Source organism: Felis catus, chromosome A2 (assembly GCF_018350175.1).
Source record: "Felis catus isolate Fca126 chromosome A2, F.catus_Fca126_mat1.0, whole genome shotgun sequence".
Taxonomy (NCBI): domain Eukaryota; kingdom Metazoa; phylum Chordata; class Mammalia; order Carnivora; family Felidae; genus Felis; species Felis catus.
In genome coordinates, this window is record NC_058369.1 from 77376433 (window position 1) to 77396478 (window position 20046).

Genomic DNA, 20046 nt, shown 5'->3' on the forward strand with positions numbered 1-20046 from the left:
GGCTAATACTAACGGCAATATTTTGTTTAGCAAATTTTAATCAATTTGTGTATAAACACTAGAATAGTATTTGGGGAACTGGAATAGACTCAGATCCTGGCTCTAACTATCCATGCTACTTTGGGGAAACTGCTCAAACTTTTAAGGCCTCAGGGTGCAGGTTTCTAAAATTGAGACGGTTGTAAGATTACTGAAATGTACACTTTAAGTGCTTTCTGGCAATCTTCCAAATCCTCATGCTCTTCAAAGGGTGCCCAGGCTTTTCTTGCTTTAAAGCCTGAAAAATTACTATGTAATCCTGACCTAAAACATTATTATTCCCATTGTGGAGTTGAGGAAATGGAAGTCTAGCGAGTTTGAATAATTTGTTTAAAATCACACAGCTAAATTAGTGGTGAGGTTGGAATTCAATTTCAGTTTTGCCAATTCTACAGCTGTGTATTTCCTACTTCTCTGTTATTTTGTCATTTGCCTTGATTCCTGTGTGGAAGCCAGGTCACAAATGCTCAGTACCTTCATATTTACCCACTCTGCCATTTCCAAGGCGATACTCTGAATTGTCATTTATTCAGCTCCCTCCCACTGAAGCATCCCCTTCTCTGTTACTTATGGTGCTGTCAGACCATCTGGTCTAAGTCCATCGGTCACTCCTGGTAAATGTCTCCTACATGTTTGTGTTCTAGCAGTAGCTCCTGACTTCTATCTGAAATAAAATTCTAATGTATTGGCTCATTTCACCTATGTTACACCTATGTTACAATGAAAAAAATTTCACCTATGTTACAATGAAAAAAATTAAGTATGCATGAAGTTGGTGCTAAAATGATAATAAACAACAAAGGATGAAATAAGTATCAGGAAAGTAAAAACTCCAGTCATTATTTTGCATTCCATTATTTATATTTAGGTCTTTATGAGACAAGGAAGATGATTTTCATGTCTAAACACTGGAACAACCTAAATCATTTTAATATAACTACAGTCATTATCATGTTCTAAAGGAGATTCTAAAGGAATATGAATGGAAAAATCGTACTTAATATTTAGCTTTCAGAATACAGATACATCTCAGAGAAACTGTGACCCCAGTGTATGTATATTTGAGGTAATATTTGTATACTTAGTAACTCTCACAGCGATGGGAAACATTGCTCTTTGGATATGCTCTACATTAGCTTTCTAAGTCAAGAATTCCACATTGTCATAAAATAATTTTAACTTCAGTGTATGGCAGTTATGCAAATAGATGTAAACTTCATTATCAGATAAATTTTAAAAAGGTATAATGCCTACTTATTATGTGGTATTAACACAAATGTCAACGGAAACAGTCCAACAGATATAGAAGAAGCACAGTAACAAAAATATAATTATCAATATAGCTGTTTTACAAGAGTAAACTATAGTATCATCAGACTTATAAAAAAGAACAACTAAGGTCATTGTTTTTATTTTTTTGCTCTTCATGACTCTTCCCCATATATATAATGGCTAATTCTGATTATTTGTCCTTATTTAATCTATGAACAAATCTGCTGATACTGAATACTATTTTCAAATACATCAGCATTATCGTCATCTGATTAAATAGATTATTATTACTGAAAACACATCACAGCTTTTAAGGCTATTAATGATTTCATCAACTTAAAAATCAATTTGGGAAGTAACTGGCTATATAAATTTTTCTTTTTATTAGTAAACAGTCACCATATAACCAGTGTTCCTCTCAATATCTTACTAGGGTGCTAAACATGCTTATATTTTACAGAAGAGCTGGAATATAGACTTGACGATATATCTGAAACATCATCAACTATTGTGACAACACCGTTAGGATAATAGGCTATATGTGGCATTAAAAAAATTATTGGCTGGTCATAAACGGTACCTTTTACTGAACTGAATTTTAAATTGTTCTACAGGCCAACACGATAACAAATTTGTCATCTTCACATGGTGTGTCGCCATCGTCTTTCAAAGTTCACAGGCCTTTCTTACTGTCTTTCCCCAAGCGATTCTGCAAGAAAAAAAAGGACTCAAGTAGCTACAGCCAAGAGTGAAAAACAGATTCACTGATATGACAAGGAGTTTTTAAAAAAATTCTCTTTTCTGTGTATGGTTATTAATTATGAGAATAATCAAATATGAAAATAGGGATTGAGAACATTTCAAACTTAAACTACAAAGTTTGTGGGTTTTACTTGAAAGGGGGGGAAAAATAACATTCTTGATCAATTCATTTGTTTCCTTGCCTTAATCTACTTTGCTTTTGTTTCACAGGTTATACCAGGAAAACAAAATTTCTAAAATTCTCCTCTTACCAACTCAATTAAGATTTTTGGCAAGGAAAGAATGAGGGGAAACAAAAACCCCAGATGGGATGGCCTTTTGTGTGTGTGTGTGTGTGTTTGTTATGCAGACATTTGCCCATAGAACTGAGTTCTCAAATTATACTCTTTGCTGATCAGAGATAACTATAAAATATCATTTAAAACTGGAAGAAAATGGGATCGAAATTAACCTTTAGAAATCATTTGCACTAAAGAAAGCAAAGTCTACACTGAGGAAAAAAAAACCTCATCAAATGGAGTTGTAGCATTATTGCTCGTACATGAGAAGTTCATCTAGCTCTTGTTCAGGCTGAGTATTAATGCTTTCAGAGCAACTTTAGTAACATTAACATTACGCAACCAAATCAGGATTAGAGGAAGTATTTTGAATGATAAGGTACCACTTTCACATGTTTATATATATCTTACCACTTCAGATAAATATCACAGCTTTAACTACTGAATGGGAAAAGATATTTGCAAATGATGTATCTGATAAGAGGTTAATAACTAAAATATATAAAGAACTTATGCGGGGCACCTGGGTGGCTCAGTCGGTTTAGTGTCAGACTTTGGCTCAGGTCATGATCTCATGGTTTGTGAGTTTGAGCCCCGCGTTGGGCTCTCTGCTATCAGCCCAGAGCCAGCTTCAGATCCTCTGTTCCCCTCTCTCTCTGCCCCTCCCCTACTCACGGGCTGTCTCTCTCTCAAAAATAACACCAAACTTCAACACCAATAAAACTAAACTCAATACCAAAAAAAACTAAATAACCTGATTAAAAATGGGTGGAGAACTTGAACAGACATTTTTCCAAAGAAGACCTACAAAAGGCCAACAGACACATGAAAAGATGCTCAACATCACTCATTATCAGGGAAATGCAAATCAAAACCACTATGAGATATCACTTTACACCTGTCAGAATGATTAAAATAAAAACTACAATAAATAACAAGTGTTGTCAAGGAAGTAGAGTTAAAAGAGACCCCATGCACTGTTGGTAGAAAAATAAACTGGTGCAGCCACTTTGAAAACAGTACGGAGGCTCCTCAAAAAAACTAAAAATAGAAGTACTTTATGACCTAGTATTCCATTACTGGGTATTTACCCAAAGAACAAAAACACTAATTCAGAAAGATATATGCACCCCCATGTTTACTGTATTATTTACAATAGCTAAGATACATAAACAACCCAAATGTCCATCCACAGATGAAAGGATAAAGAAGATGTGATGTGTGTGGATGTGTGTGTGTGTGTGTGTGTGTGTGTGTGTGTGTGTGTGTGTGTGTGTATTACTCAGCCATAAAAAAGAAGGGAATCTTGCCATTTCCTACAACACGGGTAGATCTAGAGAGTATAATACTAAGCAAAATAAGACAGGGAAAGACAAATACCATATGATTTCACTCATATGTGGAATTTGAGAAACAAAACAAATGAACAAAGTAAAAAAGAGACAAACAAAAATAGGAGTCTTAAATACAGAGAACAATTGCCAGAGGGGAAGCGGGTGAGGGACGGGTGAAAGAGGTGAAGGGATTAAGAGTACACCTGTGATGAGCACTGAAAACTGTACAGATTGTTGAATCATTATATATCTAAGACGAATATAACACTGTATGCTAATTATACTTCAATTTAAAAAAAGGAGATAGTCTTGTGTTTATCCAAAATTAAAGTGGACATAAAGATAAAAGTCACAGCTTTAATGGAGCTGTTATTCAGGACAAGTTCCTTAAGTGAGGGTGATTCCAAAATGAAATTTGAAAACTGCCAGATGCTGATGGGTTTGTGCTGCCCATAATCCTTAGTTTTGCTTTCCCTTTTCTAGAAGAGAGACACGGCAAACAAGGAAAGGCAAAGACTTTGTATTGACGAGATTGTTTTCTAATATTTATTTAGTATTTGTATCAGGGAGGAGACCAGATTTAAAATGGATTTAAATTATGCAAAGTGGAATCTGTTTATGGTAAGGAAACCAGCTTTCCCCCTTCCGCTTTTATTTCCATAATAGTTTAAGTCATTTTATGATTATTTTATTTAAAGTAAATCAACTGTGTAATACTGAGAAGGCTAAATTTCCCAAGAACTTGAAGATATAATTCAATTATTAAGGTTGGTTTGACAACAGAAGTATAATTCACAAACGACAATTTGATACAGCTTTTTACTATAGATGGCCTACAGCAATCATTTTGCTTCTCAAGTAGCGTTAAGAAGGTAAATATAAAAGTGTAAGAGTCACTTTAAAGAAAATGGGAGTCATTTAATGACACTTAAATCTCAGAATCTTCTACAAGTTCTCATACCGGACAATGGAGGGTGAGTGGGAAAAAAAAAAACCGTGTCCAATCAAGAGGTAACTACTAGTGTCTTGTAGGGCTATAGAGCTTTTCTTGTTTAAAAACATTTAAAGTGCCTTAGACAGGGTCTGGTTTAATGCTCAAGTATTATAACCCTCACTTAAGAAACGAAGAAGTCAAGGTGCTGGATGCCAAGTCATCCCCCCGGGGTTTACAGAACTGCCAAAGTATGGGGCTGAGAGCATTCTTTCTTTTTTAAATTCAAACAGGTATTTATTATGGGAAGCTGGTTTTACAGGTGGTGAAAGAGTAGATGCATTGGAACAGTGTGGTAAGACACCTCAAGGATTAGCACAAAACCACCATTCTTTGGGCTAGAGGGACAAGGGGGGAGACCCAGTTCTGGATCCCAGGAGCTACATGTGGCAGCTGCCCAGTGGGTACCAGGACCATGGGAAAAGATGGTGCTGCTGCTGCAGATGCTACTGAAACAGAGCGGTGGGAAGTCCCCGGCACTGCCCCTCCTGCCTTCAGTCCCCTGCTAGTGCCTCCCACTGCTGAACCTGCCCAGAAGACAGCATGGGAGCTTGGGAAATGTGGCTCTCTGAGATTGAGTAGAGTGGAAGTGGGAAGACAACAGGTCCAAGAGCAGAGTCTAGTGACCAACACAGGGAGTTCTTAATGATGGGGCAACTGGAGAAAAATTACTGGGTTTTGGATTTTATTTTTTTTAAGTTTATTTATTTTGAGAGAGAGAGAGTGCAAGCAGGGTAGGGGCAGAGAGAGAGAGAGAGAGGGAGAGAAAGAGAATCCCAAGCAGGCTCCATGCTATCAGCACAGAGCCTGACATGAACCATGAGGCCATGACCTGAGCCAAAACCAAGAGCTGGATGCTGAACTGACAGCCACCCCGATGCCCCAAGGTTTCATGATTTTGAATTCAACTTTGAATCCTATCAATTTCTAGTTCAGTGACTTTAGGTACATTATATAACATCTCTGGGACTTGTTTTCCTCACCCACAAGATAGGGTATTAAAATATTTTAATTTAGTGGGCTGTGATTAAAGTAAACAGAATAATATATGAACCCATTAACTAAGTGCTTGGTCTAGAGCATATCCTCAGTAAATGTCATTCATTAAATATTTCAAAAATAAAAGAAGAAACTGGATCAAGACCTTAAATGCACTAGTGCACAAGGCCCAACTCTCAGCATGGCACCTGGCATATCCAGGATGGGTCATTTTTCAAAGAAATAGGAATAAAAACTACTTTCTTGGGAAGGAATTAGTCAGACAAACTATTTAACATCTGTTAACAAGAATGCATCAGCTCCAAGAAGAAGGAATTTGGGGAGGGGAAAGAAAATGGGTTGTCACATATACTCTTCAGGGATTAAGAGAAGCATGAGCTGTTACCACGATGGGGACATTCAGCAATCACCACCGGCCATAACAAAATGAGAGACTATTCCTACTTCTCTTTTCTCCATTCAGGGATCTAAACGTTTCTGAAATTCTGGCAAAGTCCACTGGTGGGGATATGCATCCTTTTGACCTTACAAATGGGAGGGGAAAAAAAAGTTCCATTTTTAGGCAAAAGGCTTCTGAAGTGTTCTTTCATTTTCCATGGCAGATCTTGAAGGATGCCCTGGAGAAATACTCATCATGCCATGGTGAAGTCAGCAATTTTCAGGACCCGTGTTTTAGAGATGGGGAAAAGGTGGTCTTGTTGAGAATCTAACCATCTACTTTAGGCCATGTGAGCTGGGCTCTCCGTATCCTGGGTTTGAAGCACATAGGGGATACCCTTCTCTGGAATACCCTAATGTCAAAAGTTAGTTAAATCAAACATGCAACTCAACTAGGGATACCAGATGGTAAATGTGCTCTGGTTTCCTTCTTGATTGGCTCTAAATCAAGGCCAAAGTGGCTGGTTGAGAATAAGTCAGTTTCAGCAAAACTTCTACAGAGTAATGTATACTGATGATGATACTTATAATAGGTATCATTTCTTGAGTGTCTCCTATCAGCCAGGCACAGTGCTAAGTACCCTACACATTCTATTTAATTCTTGCCACAACCCAGTGGGCCAGGTGTTACTATTATCCTGGTTTCACAAGTGAAGAAAAGTAAGCTGCAGAGGTGTATCCTAACATGCTTGGGATCATATAGTATGAGAGTTAGAGTCATTCCAGGTCTGTCTGACTCTAAGGCCTATGGGTATAGCACCTGCTTGCCTTTTGCCAGGCGGAGTGATGGACCCTGGAGATTCAATGACCATGAAGAGGCAGTGAAGTGAGTCCTGGGACCAGGGGTTCTTCTACAGTGAAGTAACTGCACAGCTGTAATTGCTAAAAAGCCCCGATTGAGGGGCACCTGGGTGGTGCAGGTGGTTAAGTGTCCGACTCTTGATCTCGGCTCAGGTCAGGATCTCATGGTTCGTGAGTTTGAGTGCCCATATCGGGCTCTGTGCTGAGGGTGTGGAGCCTGGTTGGGATTCTGTCTCTCCTTCTCTCTCTGCCCCTCCCCTGCTTGTGCTCTCTATCTCTCAAAAAAAAAAAAAACAAAACAAAAAACAAAAAAACAAAAAACAAAAAAAACCAAAAAAAAACCAAAAAACCTGATTGAAAGGTACAAAAAGCTGCCAAATTCTTAGGATAAGCCCATCCTGAAAGCAGGAGGGACAGGAAGGACCAGGGCTGCCTCGGGAATGGCGTCTCCCCTGAACTCTCTGACATGCAGTCAGAGAGTGGCTGGGAAATCAGTTCAGAGTAGGGCCTGGCAAACCAAGAGGGAAGGGACAGGCAAGCTTAGCCTGGATGAGTGCAGGGCACAGACTCTTGCTGGACTGGAGGGGAAGAGAAAAAGAACTATTGCCCTGGACTCTGTGACTTTAACAACAAAAAGGTTTTTTCCATTTCTATCTTTTAAATCCACATTGGAGGTAAATCACGGATTTGAATGCCATAGGTTTGTTTAAACCTCAGATGTTTAAACAAAACACTGGGATAGAAGGAGTAGCGAGTAGTCGTGAAGATGAGCCTTCAATTATTTTATTTTATTTTATTTATTTATTTTTTCAACGTTTATTTTTCGGACAGAGAGAGACAGAGCATGAACGGGGGAGGGACAGAGAGAGAGGGAGACACAGAATCTGAAACAGGCTCCAGGCTCTGAGCCATCAGCCCAGAGCCCGACGCGGGGCTCGAACTCACGGACCGCGAGATCGTGACCTGGCTGAAGTCGGACGCTTAACCGACTGCGCCACCCAGGCGCCCCGAGCCTTCAATTTTTTACCTTATTTTGGCACGAATAGAGCAAACATTGCCAACAGCAAAACTGAATGTTTATAGAACCAGCTTGTTTTTTGATGCTGCCATTTTTGTGGCTCAGTTCTTGTGCTTACAATCCCACTAAAACTAGAACGCAATCAGTTAGCATGTCAGTAATTCTCTATGTGATGACTGTCCTGTGTTTTCAGGTGATATCCTCATCTTCACCCCCTTGGTAAAAATCTGGTTTCCTTCATCATTTTTAAAAAGGCAGGACAGGGGCACCTGGGTGGCTCAGTCAGTTGAGTGTCCAACTTTGGCTCAGGTCATGATCTCATGGTTCATGGGTTCAAGCCCCGCATCAGGCTCTGTGCTGACAGCTTGGAGCCTGGAACCTGCTTTGGATTCTGTGTCTCCCTCTCTGTCTCTGCCCCTCCCCTACTTATATGCTCTGTCTCTTGGCCATCTCTCAAAAATGAATAAATGTTAAAAAAAATTTTTTTTAAAGCCAGGATTGAATACATCCTCTTGATTTTGGAAGGACAGATGACCCAAATGGTTGATTTAGTGATTACTATTTCAAAAAACTTAGGTCCATAAAGTAGATGTCACCCACCTGAAGTTCTGAGTGTTCTTTCAGAAGTCGGTCGTATTCTTTTGAAAGTCGCTCTGATTGCTTTTTCATTGTCATCACATCATTCTGTGCCTTAGAAAGGGCTAGAAAACATGGAATAGAATTTAAAAATTTTTACTTTGAAATATTTTTAAGTTTACAGAAAAGTTGCAAGACTTAAATAGAAAACTCCTTTGTAGCTTTTACTCAAGTTCACCAACTGTTAAGATGCAATATATTTGTTACTGTATTCTCTCACCACACATGCACAACTGTTTTCTTGAATCATTTAAGAGTAAGTTATAGACATCATGCCCCTTTACTCCTTAATACTTCATTGTGTATTTATTGGGGCACCTGGGTGGCTCAGTTGGTTAAGTGTCTGACTTTGGCTCAGGTCATGATCTCAGTTTGTGAGTTTGAGCCCTGCATCAGGCTCTGTGCTAACAGCTTGGAGCCTGGAACCTGCTTCAGATTCTGTGTTTCCCTCTCTCTCTGCTCCTCCCCTGCTCATGCTCTGTCTCTCTCTCCTTCAAAAATAAATAAACATTAAAAAATTCTAAAAATAAAAATAAAAAAAATAAAAAAATATACTTCATTGTGTATTTCTTAAGAACAAAGCTATTCTGTAACATAATCAGAGCATAGTTAGCAAATTAGGAAATTTAACATCAGTACTTTTTATCTAATCTGCCATTCATATTCCAATCTTGGCTACTGTCCCAATTATGGGTTTTTACCACTTTTTTTTTGAGTCTAGATCCAGCCCTAGATCAAAGATTAGCATTACGTTGTCACGTTTCTTTGGTTTCCTTTAATCTAGAATAGTTCCTCAGCCTTCCCTCCGGAATTCTTCTCCCCTTTCGTAACACTGACATTTTAAATAAAGGCCACTTTTTTTTTTTGAAAGAGACAGAGCGCATTGGGGAGGGACAAAGGGAGAGGGGAGACAGAGGATATGAAGTAGGCTCTGTGTTGACAGCAGAGACCCTGACACGGGGCTCAAACTCACAAACCATGAGATCATGACCTGAGCTGAAGTTAGATGCTTGACTGACTGAGCCACCAAGACACCCTCAGGCCACTTTTTTCTTAAATGGAATGTTTTTCATTTTGGTTTTGTCTGATGTTTCCTCATGATTAAATTCAGGTTATGCATCTTAACTTACATACAAATGATGCTGACTTGTCTCTCAAGGTACCACATCCAGAGACCCATCTGCCTCTCACTGGTTTTTCTATTTATACTTATTTTCTTCTTTGTAAACTAAGAAGCAGTGTGTGGGAAGAAAAGACTATGTAAGTATCTTGCTCCTTATGAAAACTATCCCCTCATAGTTAGCGCCCATTGAAAATTCTTGCCTAAACCAACCTTTATTGTGATGGTAGCACACTGGTGATTTTCCAATTTCACCATCTCATCCACATTTACCAGTCAGCATTCTACTCTAAAGAAGGGCCTTCCATTATCCATCCACCCATCCATCCATCCATCCATCCATCCATCCATCCATCCATCCATCCATCCATCCTAAGTATGAACACATAGGTTATGTTTTCAACAGTTTATAATTCATAACTGCACTAGCCAGATATGGCTAGTGGGAAGGCTGTCAAGCTGGCTCTTATGTCCTCTCACTATGTCCCTATCATTTTTTGAGTACCCTAGTTTCTTGCATAAGATGTTCCTGTCTTATCCTAACTGTTTCCTGATTCATCCTAGACTCAAGCATTATAGTACAGAATTTATTAGAATGGTCTGCTTTTGAAAAAACTGAGAGGGGGATATTTTATTATACTTACTAAGGGACGAACAGCCCATTTTCCTTGAAAGCAAAGACAATCACTTTCTTATATAAAATTGAAAGATTTAGGGGTGTGGGACACTTAAAGGCTTTACCTCAAGATGATACACAAAAATGGATCTATATTAGCCTCTGTCTACCAAGGAGGTATAGTGTAAGACAGCAGTTAAAAATAAGTTAAAAATAAGCACTTAACTTCTAAGATAGAAGTTACACACACACACACACACACACACACACACACACACACACACACACACACACACCCTAACTTAGCACACTGTAGAGAAGATAATGAGTAAATGTGTAGAAAGGAAGAGTAGCACAAGATGGACTGGATAAATTCTGGGAATCCTGAACTAACTCTACTCTACATACAATTCTGCATATGTAGTCTTTAGAAGTTCTGAATTTGTAAATATTTTAGGGTAGAAGTTTAAGTAAAAGAAAGTGGGATTTATAAATGTAAGAGTCACTTTTCTGGCACAGTTGAATGAAATTATAGGTTCTATTTATAAACAATCTGTTTCTTCTTCCTCTTGAAAAGCCATCATATGGGCATTTTTATATATAAGTATATAAGTCACTTTCAACTAAAGTGGCTTTTGTATTGGCACTTTCTAAGACAATGTTGTCAAATTAAACTTCCTGTGTTGTAGAACATTTAGTGGACAATACAGATGTAGAACATCTGTGCTAATATGGCAGCCACTAGCTATATATGGCTATTAAGCACTTTAAATGTGGCTAATGCAACTGAAGAATTTAATTTTAAATTATACTTAATTTTAATTAAATTTTGATTTAAACAGCCATGTGTAGCTAGTGGGTAGCCATATGGGATAGCTCTACATTATAATTTCTTTCATGTTATTTTTATAGATCCATAACTAAGTTAGGCATTAAAGGCTAAATTTAACAAATATAATGTTGTCACTTGGTAAGGGTATATATAGGTTAGGTATGGAAGAGAGATCTTTGATAGTGGTTAGATTTCACTGGAACCACAGTTACAACATGAAGGTTTTCATATTAGTCTTTAATTTGGGTTCTATAAGGCATTTCCTAGAACCTACTTGAAAATATGAAACACAGTGTTAACTTCAAGACCTTACCATAAATGTTTAAAAGCCTGGATTTCTGGTGTATAAAAAGCAAAGAAGATTCTACAACTTAATAATGTCTTACTAGCCTACAGTGATGGTCCAAGACGGGTCCAAGAGGGTCCAAGATGGTAGGAAAGGAAGACCCTGAGCTTACCTTCTCCCGAAGACAGTAAATCTATAGCCACATGTGGAATAATCCCCTCTGAAGGGGACCTTGGATGAACAGGATGAACAGAGCCTCTACAACAGGGGACAGTACTGAGAAGGGCAGAAGAAGCAGAGATACAGTCTCACTAAGGAAAGAACCATATTCTTTTTTTTAATATATATATTTTTAATATTTTATTTATTTTTGAGACAGAAAGAGAGGGAGAGAGAACACATGCGAGCAGGGAGGGACAGAGAGAGAGGGGGCCAGAGGATCCGAAGGGGGCTCTGCACTGACAGCTTCGGGGATAACAGCAGAGAGCCCGAGATGGGGCTTAAACTCACCAACCATGAGATCATGACCTGAGCGAAGTCGGAAGCTCAAAAGACTGAGCTACTCAGGCACCCTGAAAACCACATTCTAGGAATGGCATTCTATGATACAGAAGGATCACAAAAGCATTGAACTTTTCTGTGAGGGGCAAGAGATTTGAGTTCCACATCAGGTACTGAAACCCTTAGATCCTGCACAGAAGAGATGGGCCTCCAAAACACCTGGCTTTGAAAAGCAATAAGGAATACGTCTAGGAAAACTAGAATTGCAGGGGAAAAAAAACCCCACTCTTAGAGTTCACATGTAGACTTACTTGACCCCAAAATAAACACAAAAACACTGGATCAAAATTACATAGACTACAGGTGAAGGGGACCCACTTACTAATCTTGGAGCGCCTGCTGGAGAGACAAAAGGCAGCTAGGTGTCTGCTTGGGGACTTAAGACACTGGTGGCAGCCATTTTTGCTGTCTTGTTCTGCTGTGCTGATTCCGGCCCCGGCGGATGCCATTTGGGAATCATCCCTGTATACTGCAAATGCCAGAGGGTGCCTACTGCTGGTATCTTGACTACCAGAACATTTGTAGTAGTCAAGACCAGGTGTACAGCCAGCTGGACTGGGAGCCAGACCCACTTACTAGTGTGCCCACAACCGTTCCGCCCTGTCACATCAGGAGGGCACATGCAGCCCACACGGGAGACCTGCTTCTGGTGACCAGAGGAGATTATGCTTCTTGGCTCCACAGGATATATCCTACATAAGACCACTCCTTTAACACTGGGAAATGTGTGTCGTGATGGGCACTGGGTATTGTAAGTGTTGAATCGCTGGATTCTACACCTGAAACTTATATTTCACTGTATGCTAACTGACTAGAATTTAAATAAAAACTTAAAAAAGAAACAGAAAAAAAAAAAGATTGGGAACTGTAGCTGAACTACTGAACACCTAAAAACAAATACAGAGCTAGGCCAAATGAAAAGACACAGAAATGTGTTCCAAACAAAAGAGCAAGGCAAACCTCAGAGAAAGAACTAAATGAAAGGGAATTAAGCAATAAAAGTGATAAAGAGTTCAAAATAATGGCCACAAAGATGATTATCAAATTTAGGAGAAGACTAGATGAACACACAGTAAGACCTTCAACAAAGAGAAAATATAAGAAAGTACCAATCAAATATAAAGAATACAATAACAGAAATAAAAAAATACACTAGAGGGGATAAACTGAAGATTTGATGATACAGAAGAACAGATCAGTGATCTGGGTAGTGAAAGTCACCCAAACTGAACAGAAAAAGAAAGAAAGAAAGAAAGGAAGGAAGGAAGGAAGGGAGGAAGGAAGGAAGGAAGGAAGGAAGGAAGGAAGGAAGGAAGGAAGGAAGGAAGGAAAAGAAAAAAAAGGAATTTATTTATTTTTTTTTTAATTTTTTTTATATGAAATTTATTGACAAATTAGTTTCCATACAACACCCAGTACTCATCCCAAAAGGTGCCCTCCTCAATACCCATCACCACTCTCAACAATAGCCAAATTATGGAAAGAGCCTAAATGTCCATCAACTGATGAATGGATAAAGAAATTGTGGTTTATATACACAATGGAGTATTACGTGGCAATGAGAAAAAATGAAATATGGCCTTTTGTAGCAACGTGGATGGAACTGGAGAGTGTGATGCTAAGTGAAATAAGCCATAGAGAGAAAGACAGATACCATATGGTTTCACTCTTATGTGGACCCTGAGAAAAAAAAGGAATTTAAAAATAAAGGCACTTTAAGGGACCAATGGGACAACATCGAGTACTAACATTTACATTATAGGGGTTCTAGAAGGAGAAAGGAAAGAGAAAGGGGCATAAAACATATTTAAAGAAATCACTGCTGAAAAATTCCCTAAGCTAAGGAAGGAAATACATGCCCAGGTCTAAAAAGCAAGGCTCCTAAACAGATGAACTCAGAAGACATCTACACCAAGACAAATTATAATTACAATGTCAAAAACTAAAAAATCTTAAAAGTAACAAGAGAAAAGCAATTAGTTGCATATAAGGGAATCCCCATGAGGCAATGAGCTAATTTTTTTTAGAATTTTTTTAATGTTTATTTATTTTTGAGAGAGTCAGAGACAGAGCTTGAGCGGGAGAGGGGCAGAGAGAGAGGGAGACACAGAATCTGAAGCAGAATCCAGGCTCTGAGCTGTCAGCACAGAGCCCGACATGACACGGGGCTCAAACCCACAGACCACGAGATCATGACCTGAGATGAAGTCGGATGCCTGACTGAGCCACCCAGGAGCACCCCCCACGCCGCTTTAAAAAAAAAATTTTTTTAATGTTTATTTATTTTTGAGAGAGATAGAGACAGAGCTTGAGTGGGGGAAAGGGCAGAGAGAGCGAGGGAGGGCAATGAGCTAATTTTTCAACAGGAACTTTACAGGCTGGCAGGGAGTGGCACAATATATTCACAGTGCTGAAAGGAAAAAACTTATAACCAAGAATACTCTAATCGGCAATGTTATCATTCAGAATTGAAGGCGAGATAAAAAGTTTTCCAACCAAACAAAAGTTAAAGGTTTACCACTACTACACCAGCCTTTACAAAAAAATATCAAAAGGTCTTCTTTAAGAGGAAAAGAAAAGGCCATAACTAGAAATAAAAAAATATATACGAAAGAAAAAAAATCTCCCTGGTAAAGGCAAACATATGGTGAAGGTTCAGCCATGTATAAAGCTGGTATGAAGGTTAAAAGACAAAAGTAGTAAATAAGCTGTATCTATGATTAGTTAAGGATACACAAAACAAAAAGATGTACAACATGATGTAAAAAGCATAAAACGTCAGGAGTGGGGACAGTAAAAATGTAGTGTTTTTAGAATTTGTTCAAGCTTAAGTGCTCATCAATTTAAAATAAACTGCTATATACACAGGTTGTTATATATGAATCTCATGGTAACCACAAATCAAAAACCTTTATTAGATACACAAAAAATAAAGAGAAAGGAATCCAAACATAACACTAAAAAAGTTACCATATGACAAGGGAAAAGAGCAAGAAGAAAGGAATAGAGAACTACAAAACAACCGTTAAACAATTTTTAAAATGGCAGTAAGTAAGCTGGGGCTCCTGGGTGGCTTAGTCGGTTGAGCGTCTGACTTTGGCTCAGGTCATGATCTCGCGGCTTGTGAGTTCTAGCCTCATCTCGGGCTCTGTGCTGACAGCTCAGAGCTTGGAGCCTGCTTCTGATTCCTGTGTCTCCCTATCTCTCTGCTCCTCCCCTCTTCACGTTCTCTGTCTCTGTCTGTCTCTTTCAAAAAAAAATGAAAACAATAATTACTTAAAATTATTTTTAATGTTTATTTTTGAAAAGAAAGCTGGGCTAAGCAATACTTCTATCAGACAAACTAGACTTAAAACAAAGGCTGTAATAAGAGACAGTATTACATAAAGATAAAGGGATCAATTAGAGAAGGAATTATAACATTTCTAAATATGTATGCACCTAACAGAAGCACCAAGATATATGAAGCAAATATTAACAAATGCAAAGAGAGAAACTGAAACTAACACTAGTAGGGGACTTTAGCATCCACTTACATCAATGGATAGATCACCCAGACAGAAAATTAATAAGGAAATATTGGCTTTAAATAACACATTAGATCAGATGAACTTAATATATACAGAGCATTCCATCTAAAAACAGCAGAATACACATTATTTTCAAGTATACACAAAACACCCTCCAGGACAGATCACATGTTAGGCCACAAAATAAGTCTCAATAAATTAAACAAGACTGAAATCGTATCTAACAAGAGATGAAGAAGGGCATTATATAATAATTACAGGGTCTATCCATCAAGAAGAACTAACAATTATAAATGTCTATGCGCCAAATATGGGAGCCCCCAAATATATAAAACAATTACTCACAAACATAAGCAACCTCATTGACAAGAATGTGGTAATTGCAGGGGGACTTTAATACCCCACTTACAATAATGGATAGATCATCTTGACACATGGTCAATAAAGAAACAAGGGCCCTGAATGGTACATTGGATCAGATGGACTTGACAGATATATTTAGAACTCTGCATCCCAAAGCAACAGAATATACTTTCTTCTCGAGTGCACATGGAACATTCTCCAAGATAGATCACATTCTGGTTCACAAAACAGCCCTTCATAAGTATACAAGAATTGAGACCATACCATGCATACTTTTGGACCACAATGCTATGAAGCTTGAAATCAACCACAGGAAAAAGTCTGGAAAACCTCCGAAAGCATGGAGGTTAAAGAACACCCCACTAAAGAATCAATGGGTCAACCAGGCAATTCGAGAAGAAATTAAAAAATATATGGTAACAAACGAAAATGAAAATACAACAATCCAAATGCTTTGGGATGCAGCGAAGGCAGTCCTGAGAGGAAAATATATTGCAATCCAGGCCTATCTCAAGAAACAAGAAAAATCCCAAATACAAAATCTAACAGCACACCTAAAGGAAACAGAAGCAGAGAAGCAAAGACACCCCAAACCCAGCAGAAGAAGAGAAATAATAAAGATCAGAGCAGAAATAAACAATAGAGAATCTAAAAAAACTGTAGAGCAGATCAATGAAACCAAGAGTTGGTTTTTTGAAAAAATAAAGAAAATTGATAAACCTCTAGCCAGGCTTCTCAAAAAGAAAAGGGAGATGACCCAAGTAGATAAAATCATGAATGAAAATGGAATTATTACAACCAATCCCTCAGAAATACAAGCAATTATCAGGGAATACTATGAAAAATTATATGCCAACAAACTGGACAACCTGGAAGAAATGGACAAATTCCTAAATACCCACACACTCCCCAAACTCAAACTGGAGGAAATAGAAAGCTTGAACAGACCCATAACCAGCGAAGAAATTGAATCAGTTATCAAAAGTCTCCCAACAAATAAGAGTCCAGGACCAGATAGCTTCCCTGGGGAATTCTACCAGACATTTAAAGCAGAGATAATACCCATCCTTCTCAAGCTATTCCAAAAAATAGAAAGGGAAGAAACTTCCAGACTCATTCTATGAAGCCAGTATTACTTTGATTCCTAAACCAGACAGAGACCCAGTAAAAAAAGAGAACTACAGGCCAATATCCCTGATGAATATGGATGCAAAAATTCTCAATAAGATACTAGCAAATCGAATTCAACAGCTTATAAAAAGAATTATTCACCATGATCAAGTGGGATTCATTCCTGGGATGCAGGGCTGGTTCGACATCTGCAAATCAATCAATGTGATACACCACATTAATAAAAGAAAAGATAAGAACCATATGATCCTGTTAATCGATGCAGAAAAAGCATTTGACAAAATTCAGCATCCTTTCTTAATAAAAACCCTCGAGAAAGTCGGGATAGAAGGAACATACTTAAACATCATTAAAGCCATTTATGAAAAGCCCACAGCTAATATCATCCTCAATGGGGAAAAACTGAGAGCTTTCCTCCTGAGATCAGGAACACGACAGGGATGTCCACTCTCACCGCTGTTGTTTAACATAGTGTTGGAAGTTCTAGCATCAGCAATCAGACAACAAAAGGAAATCAAAGGCATCAAAATTGGCAAAGATGAAGTCAAGCTTTCACTTTTTGCAGATGACATGATATTATACATGGAAAACCCGATAGACTCCACCAAAAGTCTGCTAGAACTGATACATGAATTCAGCAAAGTTGCAGGATACAAAATCAATGTACAGAAATCAGTTGCATTCTTATACACTAATAATGAAGCAACAGAAAGACAAATAAAGAAACGGATCCCATTCACAATTGCACCAAGAAGCATAAAATACCTAGGAATAAATCTAACCAAAGATGTAAAAGATCTGTATGCTGAAAACTATAGAAAGCTTATGAAGGAAATTGAAGAAGATATAAAGAAATGGAAAAACATTCCATGCTCATGGGTTGGAAGAATAAATATTGTTAAAATGTCAATATTACCCAAAGCTATCTACACATTCAATGCAATCCCAAACAAAATTGCACGAGCATTCTTCTCAAAGCTAGAACAAGCAATCCTAAAATTCATATGGAACTATGAAACGCCCCGAATAGCCAAGGTAATTTTGAAGAAGACCAAATAAGGAGGCATCACGATCCCAGACTTTAGCCTCTACTACAAAGCTGTAATCATCAAGACAGCATGATATTGCCACAAAAACAGACACATAGACCAATGGAATAGAATAGAAACCCCAGACCTAGACCCACAAAAGTACGGCCAGTTAATCTTTGACAAAGCAGGAAAGAACATCCAATGGAAAAAAGACAGTCTCTTTAACAAATGGTGCTGGGAGAACTGGACAGCAACATTCAGAAGAGTGAAACTAGACCACTTTCTTCCACCATTCACAAAAATAAACTCAAAATGGATAAAGGACCTGAATGTGAGACAGGAAACCATCAAAACCCTAGAGGAGAAAGCAGGAAAAGACCTCTCTGACCTCAGCCGCAGCAATTTCTTATTTGACACATCTCCAAAGGCAAGGGAATTAAAAGCAAAAATGAACTACTGGAAGATAAAAAGCTTCTGCACAGCAAAGGAAACAATCAACAAAATTAAAAGGCAACCAACGGAATGGGAAAAGATATTTGCAAATGACATATCAGACAAAGGGCTAGTATCCAAAATCTATAAAGAGCTCACCAAACTCCACACCTGAAAAACAAATAATCCAGTGAAGAAATGGGCAGAACACATGAATAGACACTTCTCTAAAGAAGACATCCAGATGGCTAACAGGCACATGAAAAGATGCTCAACAGCGCTCCTCATCAGGGAAATACAAATCAAAGCCACACTCAGACATCACCTCATGCCAGTCAGAGTGGCCAAAATGAACAAATCAGGAGACCATAGATGCTGGAGAGGATGTGGAAAACGGGAACCCTCTTGCACTGTTGGTGGGAATGCAAATTGGTGCAGCCACTCTGGAAAACAGTGTGGAGGTTCCTCAAAAAATTAAAAATAGACCTACCCTTTGACCCAGCAGTAGCACTGCTAGGAATTTACCCAAGGGATACAGGAGTACTGATGCATAGGGGCACTTGTATCCCAATGTTTATAGCAGCACTCTCAACAATAGCCAAATTATGGAAAGAGCCTAAATGTCCATCAATGATGAATGGATAAAGAAATTGTGGTTTATATACACAACGGAGTACTATGTGGCAATGAGAAAGAATGAAATATGGCCCTTTGTAGCAATGTGGATGGAACTGGAGAGTGTGATGCTAAGTGAAATAAGCCATAGAGAGAAAGACAGATACCATATGGTTTTACTCTTATGTGGACCTGAGAAACTTAACAGAAACCCATGGGGGAGGGGAAGGGGAAAAAAAAAAAAACAACAAAGAGGTTAGAGTGGAAGAGAGCCAAAGCATAAGAGACTCTTAAAAACTGAGAACAAACTGAGGGTTGATGGGGGTGGGAGGGAGGGGAGGGGAGGGGAGGGGAGGTGATGGGTATTGAAGAGGGCATCTTTTGGGATGAGCACTGGGTGTTGTATGGAAACCAATTTGACAATAAATTTCATATACTAAAAAAAAAAGACTGAAATTGTATCAAGAATCATTTCTTGGGTGCCTGGGTGACTCAGTCGGTTGGGTGTCTGACTTTGGCTCAGGTCATGATCTCATGGTCTGTGAGTTCGAGCCCCACATTGGACTCTGTGCTGACCTCTCAGAGCCTGGAGCTTGCTTTGCATTCTGTGTCTCCCTTTCTCTCTGCTCCTCCTCTGCTGGCTCACTGTCTCAAAAATAAATAAACATTAACAACAACAACAAAAAAAAAAAAAAAAAAAGAAACTTTTCTGACCACAATGGTATGAAAGTAGAACTCCATTACAAGAAAAAAACCTGGAAAAAACACAAACAAATGGAAGTTAAATAACATGCTACTAAACTACTAACAGGTCAATGAAAAAAATCAAAGAGGAAATAAAAAAAATACTTTGAGACAAATAAAAAGGGAAATACAGTGTTCTAAGATCTACAGGATGCAGCAAAAGCAATTCTAACAGGGAAGTTTATAGTGATACAGGCCTACCTCAAAAAAAAACACC

The 20046-nt window shown here is 38.4% G+C and overlaps 1 protein-coding gene across 4 annotated transcripts in view; it reads right to left on the minus strand.

Moving 5' to 3' along the window:
- Window positions 1-881: 881 nt before the first annotated feature.
- BCAP29 (B cell receptor associated protein 29) overlaps window positions 882-20046 on the minus strand; it is a 55904-nt gene continuing 36739 nt past the window's right edge. For all 4 annotated transcript variants that reach the window (XM_006929112.5, XM_023250248.2, XM_023250250.2 and 1 more), the window contains exons 7-8: window positions 8533-8633; window positions 882-2020 (exon numbers count right to left, since the gene is read on the minus strand). In XM_006929112.5, coding sequence (XP_006929174.2) covers window positions 1985-2020; window positions 8533-8633 — 137 coding nt within the window. In that variant the 3' untranslated portion in view covers window positions 882-1984. The remainder of the gene's footprint in view (window positions 2021-8532; window positions 8634-20046) is intronic.